This window comes from Micropterus dolomieu, linkage group LG09 (genome assembly GCF_021292245.1).
Source record: "Micropterus dolomieu isolate WLL.071019.BEF.003 ecotype Adirondacks linkage group LG09, ASM2129224v1, whole genome shotgun sequence".
Classification (NCBI taxonomy): domain Eukaryota; kingdom Metazoa; phylum Chordata; class Actinopteri; order Centrarchiformes; family Centrarchidae; genus Micropterus; species Micropterus dolomieu.
Genome location: NC_060158.1, coordinates 16,256,816 through 16,274,695, shown reverse-complemented (window position 1 = coordinate 16,274,695; position 17,880 = coordinate 16,256,816). Strand labels below are relative to the sequence as shown.

Sequence of the window (17,880 nt, the reverse complement as noted above, 5' to 3'; positions counted from 1 at the left end):
CACTGTCTTATTAAGTACCAGAATGCTGGTTTGGTGGCAGGGTATCTGCCTTCCTCACGCTTCTTTACACCAACATATACATACATTAAAAATAACCACGCAGTTAGGAGTTGTGGACACACTGCAGATATAATATAGAACTTACTATAACTTATAACTTACTTATAATATAGAACACCCAGGTCCCACCTCCTCCACGTCCTCCTGTCCTCTTTCTTCCCGCCAGCACCATAGGATATCAGAGTCTCCTCCAATCCATCCTACCCACCTCCACCCTTCTGCCATTTAAGTACCAGGCCCTCAGGTGGGAGCCTGAGGGATGGGAAGAAACGTGTGTGTCTCATGCGTAGGAGTCCACAGCTGCATGGCGCGTCTGCTTCCCCTGCCTGTAGACATGCTGCCATTCATCGCCTCATTACCATGGAGGAGAGGAGCCGAGGATGGGTAGGCTGCACAGACTGCAATCAGCTCCCTGTTGCTGTTTCTTTTTCACATTTCAGCTTCTGCGTGCTCAACAGCCTCCAGTACCAAAAGTTACCAGAAGCCTGACAAGTAAAATCACAAGTAAAAAAACACATAGTTTAACGATGGTGGCATGAATCATGAACTTGAACCAGCAGGTGAGTGACTTACTATTGATTTTACATTTAGCCTTGAGACTCTCAATGCTAAAGTGCGGCTATAATACCATTTGTATGATACAGTTTCATGTTATGCACACATGCTCACCATCATTTGCCATTATATGTTAACAAGTTTACCACCAACATCATGGTGATTATTGATTTTTTTGATGTCATCTGTACAACCCTTAATGGTCTATGGGTAGATTGCCATTGCAGCCCACACTTGTAACACACTGACTTCAAAGTAACTCATCTGCTGTCTGAATTGGGCATTATTTAACTAAGCAGGTCATTTGGGATAGCATGTGTACACGTTAGCGAACAGGAAATGGTGTCCATCCATCCATCCATCGTCAACCGCTTATCCTGCGTACAGGGTTGCGGGGGGCTGGAGCCAATCCCAGCTGACATCGGGTGCAAGGCGGGGTACACCCTGGACAGGTCGCCAATCCATCGCAGGGCAGGCATAAGAACCAAATTAAATGCAGGAATCAAAAAGACAAACGTATCTCAATTATGATTTGTCTAAATAAGACACACATTCTATTTATCATTGTCAGGATATTGTTTAATTACATTGCCTTAGATTGTAGTTTTCAAAGCATACTCGCTCAGCAAATAATGTAACAAGATGGATTTTCATATGGTGGTGTCTCCTGTGTTTCAGTGCTATTTAAAGTTTGGCCATAAATTAAGCAGTAATGCATTATTCATGACGCCACTTCTACACTCTCCCCGGGGCTTTATGCAAAGTAGGGATCTCTCTCTCTCTTTCTGTAGGTATCTATCTATCTATCTATCTATCTATCTATTCAATTCAATTCAAATTAGCTTTATTGGCATGAATGTAATAACAACATTGCTAAAGCATCATATATACAACATAAGAACAATCAGCCCCATACATTTCATTAAACAAGTAATTAAAGCGTAAAGTAATCAAAGCATATGTTTGTGTTTAAAAATATATATATATATATATTAAAAATAAAATAAATAAATAAACAAAACAGTAAGCGTGTGTGTGTTTAAAAAAATATATATATATATATTAAAAATAAAATAAATAAATAAATAAAACAGTAAGCGTGTGTGTGTGTATGTGTGTTAAAATATATATATATATATATATATATTAAAAATTAAAATATAAATAAATAAAACGGTAAGTGTGTGTGTGTTAAAAAATAAAAAAATATATATAAAAAATAAAATAAAATAAATAAATGAAACAGTAACGTGTGTGTGTATATATTAATAGACAAAAAAAAATATTTTTTTAAAGAATTAATTGATTAAAAAATAATAAGAAAAAAAAGAAAAAAAATCAGTATCAAATGTAAAAACAAAACAATTACTAAAATATCAAATGTTTGTTTTGATTTAAATTCTAGTTATCTTTCAACATTTGTTTTCCTTCATTATATTAATGTGGGTTACAGCTGCCTGCAGTAAAGTAGAACTTTTCATTCAGCAGCAGTACAGACAGTAACAAAGAAATCATATTTCATATTCACAAGACGCTTCTGTCTAATTCGCCTGCAAACTAAAGCAAGCTGTAAAACCAATTTGCTCCCAGACTCCTTGTTTTGCGCAGCCAAGTCCAACCAAGTGTGAGTGATACAGACAGAAATGAAAGACCGCAAGGTATAGAAAAAAGCCCACAATATACAGAAAACAACAACCATTTTCTCCATGTGTGTTGGGGAGCCGAAGGTAGTAAATGTGGAGTTGTGAATGTACCATGGTGTTCCTTTCAGTGGGGGAGGGGTGGAAAGTGGACAGAGCAAGGCTGCTTACCAGAGCCTACCAAAGCTGAAAGGAGGGGGAAAATGTTGACAGCAATTTCACCACAGGGTAGGAGCACACACAGAGCGCCCCAGGTGCCCCGGCCCATACACAGTGTCTGATTGCAGTAAATTGTGGTGCTGTTTTTCGTACACAAACAAACCTTACTGTGTGTCTGCCTGCTCTGCTCTCTTCAGTGCGCAAGTTTGTTGAGGACAGAGGAGAGACAGAAAAGTCTCTTGGGGAATATTAGGGTTTACTTTAAGTTATGCCGCACATAATTTGTTTCTACCGTGCTTATGGTAAGGCAATAAACAGCATCAATGACGTCCAATATTGTTGTAAAATACTTTATGGTATTTGGTATTGTGGGTGTTTTGGAACTCCATTTGTGAATCAAAATTAAGGTAAGAGAAAAATTTGCAAAATGCATTATTCATACATATGTAATTACTACAATATTGAAATACATGGGAAATGTAATTTTGCAGTGAAAGTGTTGCAAGCTGCTCTGGTTTGTTCACGAACAATCCATTATGAAACAAAATGCACTCTCCTAACTTGCATTTTACAATCACACCCTGCCTTTTTATCAGTCAGAGCTTTTTATCAAAAGCTGAGAACATTTAAAAGTTATTACTGCAAAACGTTGTGTGAAAAAATGATGAAGCATGGCCATTCTAATAGGCTGCGACATCTCATCTGAGATTCCCACTTCGTCTAACAGTGCACTTATTTTCCAAAGAGCAAAGTATTTTCCTCCTATCTCATCCATCTCGCTTATGTAAATGAGTGTCTTAATTTGGTTAGGGGCAGAGTCATGTGGGAGATAGAAGAAAGTACAATCTTGTTTACCTTAATGGGAAATGTTTTTAGCCCAGTTAACCAATATGGAGGCTCATTTAGTCATGCTAGAAGTAGGAATGATGAGGCTAATACAACATGAATTTGACCACAGCATAAGAAAACCTTGTGTTTATAAGTACTGGTAGTATACTGAAATACATATATTTCTATAATATGTATAATCTTGAACATGCTGTATACTGTATATATATAATTTTATATAATATTATCTGTCCCAACAGTCATAAACTCTTTGTTTTTTATGTGTCACTACTCACATGCAACAACGTAATACGTAATGTAATGTGACCCTGCTGTGCAGATAACCATGGCGATGGGAACAATTGCTCCACAGAAAGTAACAATAATGATCTAAAATGGTACTGAGAATAAAGGGCTGAGGTATAATAATTACAGCTGCCACTGACCCTTCTGTGATAGCAATGCACAGTGAGAGGGCATGGGAGAATAATTATAGTCAGCTGAACCCAAAGCATTCACTGTGAATGTCCACTCGCTGTGTGATACGTGGTGCTCCTTTCTCTTTTTTTCTTTCATTAGTGTGCTCTGGCAAAAACATAAGATTATTATTTTTTCTGTGACCCTGATATCTTCTGATATCTTCTGTGCGAGGACAGTTTTCAGTGAAGTGAAGTCATAAAAGATGGACAATTGCACATGCGTGCACTTGACATGCTTATAAATATACAACTGAAATCTGTAAGTGATTATCAATCCAAGATATATATCTGGATAGGAACTTTGGACATGAAGAGTATTTCCTCGTGATGACAAGAAAAATATTTTGTAATCCCAACAGACCAAGCTTGTTATCTTGAGATTACAATTCATTATTTTATGATCATGAGAAAATAGTGTGTGTGTGTTTCATAGCCTGGTCAAAACAGATCACGGCATAATTACGTTCTGTTAATGTAATGTCTGAATCTCTTCTCACAATCTTAAGAAAACAGAGCTTGTTATGTCTAACTCAATGTATAACCATGATCACAACAGCAGAAAATATGAGAAATAATTACTTATACATTTTTCGCAGCCTTGTGTAATTAAAAAATATCTATAAACAAAATGTAAAAGCTGTATATTTTTATTACTTACATTACTGAAATTCATATGTGCTGAATACATAAGTTTGTACACTATTGTATTTTTATTTACAGTAAAGGCATTTAAACTCAGAGAAGGGTTTGATGAACTTTAAATTTTAAATTGTTCTCAATACAGAAAATAAGCAGGCTGGAATCAAACTCCTAAATAAAAGTATGTCTAACGAAACACAAATGCCAATGGGCAATTATTATCTTGCCAATATGCAACCCCTAACCTTTCACACCACCACCCACTAACTCTCTGCAGCAGTTTCCTCCATCAGTAGAGCCTGAGAGTAGAGTCACACCAGCATGCTCCACTGGGCCCTGTGAAAGGTTAGTGTGAAAGGCAGCCCGAGGGACTGTGTGTGTGTGTGTGTGTGTGTGTGTGTGTGGCAGGTAAGTGAACATCCAGGTTATAACCTTGTAGCGATGCCAGCTACAGTGCATCATTACCTGTGCACTTTGATGGGTGTGACATTCACCTCACACTCCATTGTGGTCATTCACCCACTCAAGACACACACTTATGCTTGCTTAAGCGTACTTTGGGGACGCATGTAAAAACTAAGCTCCTTCGGGGACACCACTTTCTGAGTGGTTTAGAAGGAAGATACTAGAAGGAAGTGCATTGCTATCAATCATACTTTTGTTTGTGATGGTACCACCAAGAGTCACCAAATCAGAAATGTTCAAATATTAGGGGTTTAAAGCATTATACCTTCAGACTCATATTTGACTTGAAATTGTGAGCAGTTGGTGATGAGCAGTTGGTGTTTTGAGGTATCCTGGGTGCAGTATGGTTATTCCATCCCTGCAGAACTACTCAGTAAGTCATATTCTGACGTCATGTGGTGTGTCATTTCAGCGGCCTGAAGGCAAAGCTGAAGTCTCCTTCTTTAATATGCAAAGATAACACTTTAGGTATTACTTGACAGAATGAGCTTAAGTTTGGGACCAAGGTCGTCAAGTCATATTCCCTACATAAAGTAAATACATTCTTCCTTTACCTTATAATCTAATACACACGTTCACCCACACTTGCGGCTATAGTGCACGTTAGGGCACCAATGAATATAAACCCTCGAGTCAATTTCTAGAACTTCCTATTATGTAGATTCTGATAACTTTAAAAGTAAGCATGACAATTTAAACAGCTCATGTACTAGAGGTGTAAACCCCTGGAGCACCAAGCTTCCAGTCCAGGCAGAGTCAGCTAATACAATGAGTAGCTGCATGGCTAACTGAGCTAACTAGCTAGCAGCAGCTACAGTTAGCAGAAGTTAGAGGCTAAAGCAACCGTTAACAATAAGTACAGCTATCTATCCATCAGCAAACTCGATAAATCACCGAAAGCTGAGGCAGAACAGCCAGAAGACATCAGAGGAAAAAACAGATAAAATTTGATCTAGTTTTACCAAAATCAGTGAATTCTGTATTTGAGGTGTAATTAGTGTGACCTAGCCATCAGAAACATATTGTTTTTCCAACCTAATTCTTGTCCCATTTGTGGTTATTGAATTCATAATTCAGAAATTCTATTTATTGTAGCTATCACAGCCATCGAGGATATTGGCAAGAGAATGAGGTGATCAGGGTCACAAGCATTGGTTACTGCCTAGTCTCGCATAGCCAGACTTATCTTCACACTTCGATTCAGCTGTGCCAGTAAGTTCTTGCTCCTTGGGAGGCTTCCGGGAAGTTGGCCAATTAGAAGAAAGTGGGCTTTTAAGGAGGGTGGGGTTTAAAGAGACAGGAGATAAAAGAGTTCAGACAGAGGGTGAAAAGAGGTGCTGAGGGAATGAACAGTTTTTTGAACATTAAAGCATGTAAACATGTTCTAGATGACACTAAAAATATAAGGATGAACCTGAAAATGAACATAATATGGGACCTTTAATTCACACTTGTTGGTTTTGGATTCTCTGCACATCTTTGTGTTGTGTCAGCCCACGCAGTTCTTCATAGTCTCACAGTGTCTCTGTGTGAGCATTGGAGCCATCTGTTGGGGTAAACGCGTTGTCAGAAACAGTGAAAGTGAGATGGCAGTGAAGAGACGCTCGCCCTGAGGCACTTCCTCTGTCATCACTCCTAGAATCCCACTGTGCAGACCATGAACATTAACTTCCGAAAGCACTCTGGGTAATCACTTGCTGCCTCACACTAGCCAAAACAAAGATTGCAGGGGATTTTCTGATGCACACAGTTGGCACATGGCGCAGGAATTGACAGTGAATGAACACTTCATTCAAGAATGTTTTATATAAACAGTGAGTGTTGAAAATCAGGGAGACGTGAAATAGAAAAAGTGACTTAATTTAGGTAGAGATCAGCATGGCAGATCTTTTGTTTATGTTCATGCTAACGCTTGAACGCCTGAATGCTTATAAAGAAACCATACCAATCTTTAGTAAATACTTATGTCCCCCAGGGCAGTGTTTGGCATCAAAAGACAATCTGTGGCACAATGCTAAGGTGAATGTATGGACTCTCTAATCCACTTGAACATTTTTTTTTTTCTGAGATAAAGACCTGCAGCAGTGAAACATCTGCCACAGTACAAAATCAAAATCTGATATATGAGGAAGCAGACAGGCAGCTGTTGAGGAGATAAACAGGTAGACAGACAGGTAGGCAGACAGACAAACATACAGGCAAGCAAACAGTCAGATGCACACACACAAACTCTACACACAAGTGCATCCAACCCATGCAGCATCATGGGCTAATTTCTTTTCTTCGAACTCCATCTGGACATGCGACAAATAGAGTCATCTGCCGGCAAGCGAGGTGACTATAATTTGTTTGCCTGCATGGCTGTAATATTTAGTTTCTCTCCAGGTTAAAACACAATTACTTCCTAGCAAACACGACTGGACTAAATCAGCCACAGCGCCCAGTCCAGCCATCTGTTGCTTGCTTGCAGCAGGATGTGAGCATGGCCGGAAAAATGGCTCCTGATTAGATGTTCCACAAAAACAAGTCTATTCCCTCATATGATACATGTATGTACATTTAGACGTCAACAAGCAGTATACAATGCACACAAACATGCTTGCACACAGTGTGTAATATGGCAGACAAAGAAATACACACCGACAAACATGAACACAGAGAGATGCAAAGTACAGCCTGAACAGGAATTTGATGTCTGAAGTCGTCAATCTGGCAGAAAAAGGAGCAGCGTAGAGTTTATCTCCACTATAAGACTCGATATATATGGAATGTGTTTTCACCCAAACTCAGCTGGATGCCTAATCACTTGAAAGTGTCCTCTCTTGATTCTGCAAAACTGTCAAGTTCAGCCACATAGACAACTTTTAAGGAGCAATTTTCCATACCCACAAGAAAATGTTCCATCTTCTGATGCCATACCTACTGCTGTTCTGAATTCATGCACTTCCAAAGAGTCTTGCAATATCTTTTCTCTAAAATATTGGGATGAACCTTATAAAACTCAGGCACTGTTGAAATGAATCTTGAAAACAATGAGAGGAGAACTACAAGTATAATCTGTTCATTAGATTTACAGTATTGTCTTTATGCCAAGAATCAAGAGCGAAACACCAGAGGGATGTTGTTAGCTTTTGTTTTACATTTGGCGCAGAAAGAAAGAGTCCTCATAGTAACAGCAATCACCCCCGGAACTTCCAGCCCTTTGTGTGTCTAAACCATGGCAAGAAATGGCCCCTTTCTCGTCCCAAATTACACATTCTTTTGGTGCATCCCATGAAGAAATTAAATAAATACAATATGCAAAACCATGCCTAAGCTAATTAGCAGTCGGCTGCCTCACACTGAATGAAGAATACAATTAATCAGTGTGTGTGTGTGTGTGTGGGTTTAGGGGCTTGCCGATGAACACATATGCTCGCTTTTTATTGACGCTCCCTTTGTTTTACCCCACTAATCTTCAGCCTTGTGTTTTTATTCGACAACATTGTTCTATCAAATCAGTTATTTGCACGCTTATAGTTTTGCATATACATAAACGGAGGCAATGTGCGTTTTTTTTAAATGCTATTCTTACAACAGATAAGGCATTAGGAAAAGTCTGTCATTTTTAATGCATCTCCATCCCCTGGTAAGTATCGTACCATTACTGTATGAGAGAAGGCTGTTTGCCTTTTTTGCTTTCAGCTCAGTTCAGCAGGAGTGTGTCCACAGTTGGATCCTTTCCAGATGCAAATCACAATGTAATGATTCGGGCCTATTAATAGATTAGATACATTCTTGTCTGGTGAAATTTATTTAACATGATTAAACATCTTGGCAGCAGTTGCAACTCAGCTAACCAACACAAGAATTAAATACCCTTACTTCTTCTCATAGTTAGAATCAATTAAGTCATCAGTTTGATAGTGTCTTTGTTTATTATAATTCTTAGATTAAAAAGTCTTTGTTAATTTATAGTAAGTCCCAGAAAAGCAAATGCTCTCATCACCACGTGAGGCACATAAAATGGTGTCAAGTATACTCCAAGTAGCACAAGTATATTTCTGATCAAGAGATCACTATGGATGGTTATAATTCTTAGCCTGAAATTTGAGTTCAGTGATAATGTATGTAGTATGTAGTTAAGTTAGAAAAATATATATGTTTAACACCACAGAATTTTCTCTCCTCATTTTATCCTCAATAAGTGAAAATAATTCTGATTTTGAAGCATGACGATGCCAAAATTACCACTGTCTGATGTTAGCTGGGGTCCGTGGAAACTGTGTGACAGTGAATGTGGACTGCATCAAAGTCTTCTGCAGTGGCAAAGAGCCACCCGTAACAAAGGGAGCCTTATGGCCGGGCCCGACGGTCTAACGTGTACCACAACCTCCCCGACCCCCGTCAGCCATCAGCACATCAGAGCGGAGACAGACAGCAGAAAAAAAGACTGGACCTCATCTCACCTCTCAAAGAGCTTCATGACCCTGTTGCTCCCAGCTGCATTCACGCCGCCTGACACCAAGTTCAAAGTAATTTCTTCTGTGTGTGTGTGTGTGTGTGTGTGTGTGTGTGTGTGTGTGGCGGTGGGCAGGGGTCGTCTGTCTATCTGGTTGGGTGGGTGAGAGAGTGAGAGATTGTGTGTATGTGTCCTCAAAGCCCCTCTCTGGGCTCATTAGGGAGAATGCATCGCAATTTGCGTCAGAGAATGAGAATGACACAGTTGACAGAGTCTTGTGTTCATGTGAGCGGAGCAGTCGGCTAAATGAGATGCTGAATGAGAGTTTGGAGAACATTAAATGAGGATAAAAAGCACACAGAGAGATTTAGGTACTTCCTCCTTAATTGACGAAGGGAGCTTTGTGTGCCTGCAAATGAGCAAAACTTTTGTAGTTTTTAGTTTGGAAACTTTATATTACTTTATTTTCAGCCATTAGTTTGATACAGTAAAAATGGTTATAAAAAATGGTCTTCTCGTGACATGTACTGTATAAGGTTTACTTGCAGCAGAAAGACAAAGCCTCAAACAAAACGAGAAGAGATACCATTCTGAAATGCTTATTCTTACTCAGGGACATGAGTGGACTGGAGTCTCTCCTAGCGAGCACACAAACTTGTACGTTGAGGCGATTTAAAGTTTCAAGTTCACACGAGCGGCATGTCTTTAGACTGTGGGAGGAAAGTAGTTTGGAATGGGGCGAGCATGAGCTTAACTCGTGACCTTTGGCCTTGTTTCTCAGGTGCGCGCATCGTCATGGCATGCAGAGACCTGGAGAGGGCAGAGGAGGCGCGGGCGGAGATCTTGGAAGACACGGGAAACGAGAATGTGATCATCAGGAAGCTGGATCTATCGGACACCAAGTCCATCAGAGCGTTTGCTGAGCTTATCAACAGAGGTAGTATCAACAAATGTGTTCACTTTCTGAAATACCGATGGGTTTCCGAAATGGGGAAGCTGGGGTTCTGCAGTCGGTTGTCCATTCATCACATGGTTTGTGGGTCAGTCCCTGTATCCTCCTGTCCGACTCTCTATGAGCTAGACACTGGGCTCTAAGTTGCTCCTGATTGTTGTGCCACTGCCTTGCATAGCAGCCCTGCCACCAATGATGTGTGTGCATGGGCTGGGAGGAGAACAGCAACATCACTATAAAAAGTGCAGTTCATTTACCAAACATCAACCGCATTTGTTATACCATTTATTATTTAGCATATGATAGTTCTGGGAAATAATTTCTAACTTCCTTATCTTTTTTGTGTTTTTCTATTCTTTTCAGAAGAGAAACAAGTGAATATCCTGATAAATAATGCAGGGATCATGATGTGTCCCTACTCCAAGACTGTAGACGGGTTTGAAATGCAGTTAGGGGTCAATCATCTGGGTAAGTCCTGGCGGAAATCTCTAACTGGATTAGAAAGTACATTTTTTGAGACTCTGTCAAGCAGGCATAAAATGGAGCAAAGTGGTTTATGATTATGTAGAGATAGGAGGGGTTTTCCTACTAAAGAAGGTATATTTTATATTTATGTTAGGTGGTATTACAACACATGTGCAACCAAGCTGACCGACCTGACCAAAATATCAGTCAGGAAAAGGAACCAGAGCTTCATATATTCTTCAAGCTATCAGTCTGTTTTCCCTGTATTGAATGACTTCCTTCCAAATGATCCTTTCCTCTGTGGTATTTCTGTCACAGGCTGAGAGAAGAACAATCTGTGCTTGAACATCATGGTCACCCACACACATATGCGCACACACATGCAGAAACAACACAAACGTGGCGGGGCGGGTGGGGGGGTTGATCATGAAAAACAACCACTTGTGACTCCAACTCACATGGAATCAGACGTACACCAATGACTTTCCTCAGGTCACTTCCTGTTGACTTACCTGCTGCTAGACCTCATCAAGCGTTCAGCTCCTGCCCGTATTGTCGTCGTGGCATCTGTGGCCCACACCTGGACCGGGCTTCGACTGGATGACATCAACAGTGAGAGGAGTTATGATACCATGAAGGCCTATGGACAGAGCAAGCTGGCCAATGTCCTCTTTGCACGCTCACTTGCCAAACGGTTACAAGGTGAGACGGTCGCAAGGTTGGTTTATTTTTAAATTTGATTCACATATTTGTTATGTAGCTATGATAGAGGGACACACACAGTTCTGTTAACATGTGAGCATGTACGCATGTCGGAGGGTTTTGCAGAGACACTAAGGAAAGTCGTAATGTCTGGGCTTGGAGGATTGATGGCTAACTTCTAATTGGAGAGTTTTATAGTGGGTGGAGAGAGGAAGAGCCTTTGCAGTTCTGCCTAAGAAATGTAAATCAGAAAAGCAGCATTGTGTTCAGTTTTACATAAGCACAGGCTGATGTAAGCAAGGCCATACTTACCATGACTTGCACACTGGATAGCTCGCTTGTTTGTCCTTATTGAATTGTCTTTTCTCGCTTTGAGCACTTCAGATTTTCACTGGAACTGAGCCATTTTGTCGCCTCAATCAATTCTTCTTTTTGTTCTGTTGCTTAATGGCCAAGAACTGAAAGAAATTACTTACAGCCCTACAGTCTAATGGCTGACTCCCTAGATCTGGAGTATAGCTATCAAAACTCAGTCCATTAGGATTTTAATTTAGAAACAACCAGAAGGTAAGACATTAGGAGGAAAGAACAAAATTAAAATAAAATGCAAATACTATGGCTAATGTGGCCTTTCTATTTTACTTTTGTCTGTCACTGATAATAGCTACTGTTTGAAAAAGAAGTACATTTTGCACAGAAATATGTGTAAATTGTTTGCAGAGTATGTAAATCTTAATGATACAGTCATACGTGTTTGTTCATGTTAACATGAATCTACAGTATGCGTCTAGGTGACCATGTAGGTGCCTGTATACGTGTTGTAGGAACAGGGGTGAGCGTGTTCTCTCTGCACCCGGGGGTGGTGCAGTCCGACCTGTGGAGGCACCAGCACCAGTGCATCCAGGTGGCAGTGAAGATCTTCAGGATTTTCACCAAGACAACAGTGGAGGGAGCACAGACCACAATCTACTGTGCTGTGGAGCCACATCTGGACAGCCAGAGTGGAGGGTACTTCAGGTACACACAGTATTTCAGCCAAACTACAATTGGCGAAGCGCTTTGTGATTGCTGGCTTCATGCTGCTCAGTATTACTACCCGCTGACTAACAAAGGGTATACTGTCTGTAGCTTTGGGCTAACAATATTTATTCTTATTTAACACTCGCACAAAACCACCACACAGTGTGTAACGGCCATTCTCTGTCCCTGTGTGTGCGCAGTGACTGTGCCCCTGCAAGTTGCTCAAGGATTGCTTCTGATGATGACTTGGCCCAAAAACTGTGGGAGATCAGCTGCAACATGCTTGGCATCACCTGGCAGTGAATAGCTGCAAATGGACTGTGCAGTGAAGGATGTATAGAGGTATTAATGTTCCATGCAGTCCAAAGGTCAGTGGATCACGACCAAGAGCGCCTTTATTTTGTAAAATGTCAAAAATGAATCATACATTTTAGTCAAATTGTATTTATCAAACAAGATTGCATGATGTTTTACCCATATGTCTAAACAATTTGGTTGCATTCACTGATAGGCAGATTCATTTCAGTACTTTTTGTAGAAATTGAAAAAATACTCTTTATATGTTTTTACTGTACTTTTCCAAACTGTACACATTCTTTGTTTAGCCAGTTTTGTATCTTGAGTGCAGATGCTGTTCTATCTTGTTAGCTTGTAGTAAAGGCTTTAGCCAGCTTTGTTCTTGCTGTGGATGAAAATGAACTGGTTTGTGAAAGCCTCTCATTACATGTTTGTAAGCTCTAGTGTGGCAGTGGGATAGTTTTCGCCACTGATGAGAACAAGCTGACTCTAAACAGCCTCCAAAAGCCCTTTTTTTTAAAAAAGCATTTGAATGAAGTACTGTACAGTTAAAGTTGAAGCACGTACTGTAGTGGGTCTTGCTCTGCTTTTTTAGCGCTTAAAGTATCAGAATGTACATTTATTGATCAGTAAAACATGAACCATCAGTCTAAAATTGTTATTGAGGAAGGGAAAACAATGGTTATGTGGCTGTACTGAGGAAATACTGTCATCATCCTCAATACACTGTAATCATAATAATAATCATAATAAATTGGGATTATGTTAATGTAACAATATGTACATAATGTAAAAAATTAAATGTGTTGGACTGGCAAACATTGCAAAGTTGTGTATTTACTTAATGTTAATTATTTTCCAAGTTGTTGGTTTGACCTTTTTAGATTCAGTAACACATTCACACGGATGAATTTTGCCTTTGAGAGTTAGAAGAGATTAGGTAAGTTTAGTGTATGACAGAATCGAGGGTCTTAAAGTCTTAGCAAATGCCACCCAAACAGATGACTGAGTTTCAGTGTGACTTACTCCATGGTCAGTTCATTAAAGAGACAAATGTAAAAAGTAATGTCGGAACCCTGCTGCCAGTAGCATTGTACCGTTTAGTATTATGCACCATTTTGCTAATTGATTGAGGCCCCAATAATGAATGGAGAACCATGTATTGAATGCACACATGTACTTGTCTTTTGCTGGACAAGAGTATTACTGTAAGTGTGGGACTTGTCACACCAGGAGTCGGTATAATAGAAAACAAAGATCAGGTGCAAATGCCAGAATTCTATTTAGAAACTGTATCTTAATCTAAATCACATGAGGGGGTATTTAAGACGAAAGGAATGTGGCATGAGCAGGAGGAGTGGCTACGAAGAGTCTAGGACCAATACTGCCTCAGAGCAATGTGTGTATTATGATTTAGATGCATAACACTCACCAATCAACAATCGTGAGTCCGGATTTATTTTTTCAAGATACAAAAAAATACTTGACAGCTGCGAAATTAAGAATCAGAAGAGGAAATGAAAGTGCCATATGATTCAATGATTGCAACTATAAAGATTACACAGACAAAGGCAGAGTAAAAAATTGTAATTATGTAATTGCAGTTGGTAATGTTAAATCTTAAAAATAATTCAGGTTACCTGCATCGTAGCAAATGTCCTATTTTATGCTGTTGTTTTGGGAGGGGGGCGTCAATAAACTAATCAGGAAGGGAGGATCTATTATTGGCTTGACCCCTCACCCACTAAAGTGATCATGGACCAAAGAATGGGTAGGAAGCTTGGGAATGTTATGCAAAATGAGGACCATCCAACGTACAATGTTTTTAGCAAGTTGAAGTGCTCTTTTAGCAATAGGTTTGTTTTGCCCAGGTGCACTTCAGAGAGTCTCAGGAGGTCCTTTGTGCCTGCTGCAGTATCACTGGCTGTCACTGTTGACGGTGACGATCTGATGTCTGATGTTAATGAATAGGACGGTGGGTGTGCTGAGGATGGTGGAAATGTTATTGTCCATGAAAATGTTGGTGTTGATGCCATATATAGTTACTAACATATACTGATACAGTCACTATGAAGTTATGATGCCCTTGATCTATGAGGCATGAAGGTGATATAATTAAATGATAAAAATGGAGGTGATGAAAATACATGTGAATTGAAAATTCAAGGGGTAAAAATGGATGAGAAATGAATAATAGAGTGATAAATGATCAAGTGATTTGATTGATTTAAAGTTGATTTGATTAAAACAGTAGTAAAACATAACCTTGTTTCATCATTTTCATTTATCAATCATCATTCACAACCCAAAATTTGGCATTTATTTGGCATTTATGATAGCCTCAAGGGTGGAAGTAACAAAAAGTAAATATCAATCAAGTTTACCATGTCAGTCACCCCTTTATTTTTCAATTCACATGCATTTTCACATCACCTCCATTTTTATCATTTAATATTTGTTACTTTTACTCCTCATATTGATCTGTATTGCCTTGAGATATGTATGCTTTTTCCTTTAGTCTTACCTGTGTCTGTGTCTGTCTTTGTCATATGTATGGTGAAATATTTTGCAGCCTAACTAAGGATAGTTGGAATAAAGGCTGATATCAAAGTGAGTAAAACTGACAATATGTAGGCTACATAATGTAAGTTAACCATAGACTGTATATAAAAAGGTTAACACCTACCACTATTTCTGTAATCCAAACTGGTCTATTATTTAAAAAAAAAACTCCCGGACAGCAGGTGGCAGTGTAGACAACATTTCAAGCTCAAAGGAAACAGAGAAAGACTCTGTTACGCATGCGCGTGTAAAGTGTACGTCAGCTCTTCCTCTTTAACAAGCTGCCTGAAAGCTACGTGGCCCTCACTCCTCTGACTGTCTTCTCGTCTAACACGACCTCAGAAATAGGTAAGATAAGCGATATTCTATTAAACAGCATTGAATTTTCACATAATGCAAACCTACTAACTGGATTTTTAACTTTAATTTGTTTTATTTATTAGACCTCCAGCCAACCTGACGTTACGTCGCTCTGATAGCTTACATTAGGGTCAGGCAACGTTAGCTAGGAAGGACGAGTTAACTAACTTCAAAACATGTTTTTCAGTGATAAGGACACATGTTGTTTAATACACTGGTTATTATATGATGGGGAAAAAAAGAAGGCCGATGGTATATTAACGATTATAACGTCATGAGAGTCATGAAAGGCTCAGGCGGCTGAAGTCAACGTCAGCACGGAGAGCAGCCGAGGCTTTAACCCTGATAGTTGTTGTTTTTTTTTTTATTCCGCCCGCAGCCTAAACACCATGGATCAGGTCATGCAGTTTGTTGAGCCCAGTCGGCAGTTCGTCAAAGACTCTATAAGGCTCGTGAAGAGATGCACAAAACCTGACAGAAAAGGTAGGTTCATACTGCTTTCATTTGGCCCAGGCTTTGTTGTGCTGGCAGCGTTGAACCCTCGTATAAAGCCCCAGCTGCTCAGCTGCCTTTAACACATTTGGGGATCCAAAGAGCACGATGGGTATTTTTATTTTGTTTTATTTATTTGCTGTATTTTGATGTTGATTTATTTTCCTCCTTCAGAATTCCAGAAGATTGCTATGGCCACAGCGATTGGGTTTGCCATCATGGGTTTCATTGGTTTTTTCGTCAAACTCATCCACATCCCCATCAACAACATCATTGTGTAAGTAGTAGTAACAGATGCATTATTTACATTGTAAATTGTATCATACAACTGGTGATTTCTTAAACCGTTTATTTGTTAATAAAATGCTTAAAGAATTGTTACACTCTGCAGTGATGAATGGGGGGGTGTTTCTAATGACCCACTCCCCTCTCCTGATCAACTGCTTTATTGTCTCGAAAAATATTTAGGTACAGATGAATTGGGTATGCAGGATTTCACTGAAAAGTGTAATGTCTGGCGATCTGTGGTACATGGCAAGTTTATTTAATGTAAAACATATCAAAACGGCAGCATTTACAGAGCCCCCCCTCCCCCCCAGCACTTGTGCTTTCCATACCGCAAGACCGTACATTTTTAGTCACCATTAGATAGTGTCAACAAGAATCTGAATGACCAACTGCTAGCACAAGTTCCCAGAAAGCGAAGCGATTTAGTAAGGCCACTTTTCAACAAGTATTTAATGTGAACACTAATTTATTTATTTAAATCTGATTTAGGACTATCTACTGCATAAAACAGACTTTATTATTACTTAAATCATGGAACAGTTAAACAGGCATTAATGCAACATCATTGGTTATTAGATGCATAGTTATGTTTTATCATTAACACAAAAGATGACAGGTCACACTTTCATTCACATTCATTTAGGCTGTTGTCATAATATAATGAATGTACAGTACACTGCAAAAGTTGGATTGTCTGTTTTTTGGAAGGAAAAACTCTTTGCAAGTGATACTTACATACACAATCATTGTATCTTGGGGTGGCTTTCTTAAGCAGTAATTAATTGGTTTGCTTGGTCATTAAAACTGAGCATTTCAGTAAAATATTTCTGTTCATCTATCAAATTTCTAGATCACTAATTCTGCTTTTCTTTTTTTTTTTTTTTCCTCCTAGTGGCGGTTAAACCCTGGTCAATTCCTGGGGACAAGTGTTATTGGGCTGGTGCGACTGGGGGACAGAAGGGATGGCATTTTTACATTCTGTGTGCAACATTTATATTTCAATGTGTAAATAAATCAAATGGAAACCCACAGACTGATTTGTCATGTCTATTCAAATAGCCACGTTTCCTTTTCTGACTTTCAAAAGCACTGTATTAAACTCATCAAAAGGCACAAATACTTTGAAGCTGGGTGTACGGTATTTTGTTTTTCATAGAATATAACAGATATTGTTAATAGGGAACAGGACAAAGGCACATGTTGTGAACTATAGGTATAGTGATATATCCAAGTCTGCACCTGATATCAAAATTTGTTTTTGTGAAGGGAACAAATGTTTGTATGTAATGGAGCTTGGATTCTGGTCTTATGAGGGGCATATTCACAAGCAGAAATCCAGTACAATGAAGAAACACACCCACATGAGTGCCACTTTAGTAATTTTAGTTGTTATACCAATCTATTTCTGTCAGTTTAAGATCTAACAAAGTCATTCATCATTATATCACCCGTAGAAACAATGTGAAGTTTTTGGCC

General features: G+C 39.2%; 2 protein-coding genes across 2 annotated transcripts; both read left to right on the top strand.

The window, feature by feature from the left end:
* Positions 1-10,052: 10,052 nt before the first annotated feature.
* Positions 10,053-13,471, top strand: LOC123976267 (retinol dehydrogenase 12-like). Its single transcript, XM_046058266.1, has 5 exons — positions 10,053-10,203; positions 10,582-10,686; positions 11,176-11,385; positions 12,210-12,402; positions 12,606-13,471. Exons 1-5 carry the CDS (start codon positions 10,062-10,064, stop codon positions 12,706-12,708), a joined length of 753 nt encoding a protein of 250 aa, XP_045914222.1. The 5' UTR covers positions 10,053-10,061; the 3' UTR covers positions 12,709-13,471.
* A 2,004-nt stretch (positions 13,472-15,475) lies between these two features.
* Positions 15,476-17,433, top strand: sec61g (SEC61 translocon subunit gamma). Its single transcript, XM_046058265.1, has 4 exons — positions 15,476-15,612; positions 16,004-16,107; positions 16,291-16,393; positions 17,297-17,433. Exons 2-4 carry the CDS (start codon positions 16,014-16,016, stop codon positions 17,304-17,306), a joined length of 207 nt encoding a protein of 68 aa, XP_045914221.1. The 5' UTR covers positions 15,476-15,612; positions 16,004-16,013; the 3' UTR covers positions 17,307-17,433.
* The last annotated feature ends 447 nt before the right edge of the window (positions 17,434-17,880 follow it).

Excerpts from the sequence above, each read along its gene's own strand:
- LOC123976267 (XM_046058266.1), top strand. The coding sequence starts at position 10,062 with ATGGCATGCAGAGACCTGGAGAGGGCAGAGGAGGCGCGGGCGGAGATC. Across the intron at positions 10,687-11,175 it reads GTTAGGGGTCAATCATCTGG|GTCACTTCCTGTTGACTTAC; the intron begins GTAAGTCCTGGC and ends GACTTTCCTCAG. Across the intron at positions 11,386-12,209 it reads ACTTGCCAAACGGTTACAAG|GAACAGGGGTGAGCGTGTTC; the intron begins GTGAGACGGTCG and ends TACGTGTTGTAG.
- sec61g (XM_046058265.1), top strand. The coding sequence starts at position 16,014 with ATGGATCAGGTCATGCAGTTTGTTGAGCCCAGTCGGCAGTTCGTCAAA. Across the intron at positions 16,108-16,290 it reads CACAAAACCTGACAGAAAAG|AATTCCAGAAGATTGCTATG; the intron begins GTAGGTTCATAC and ends TTCCTCCTTCAG.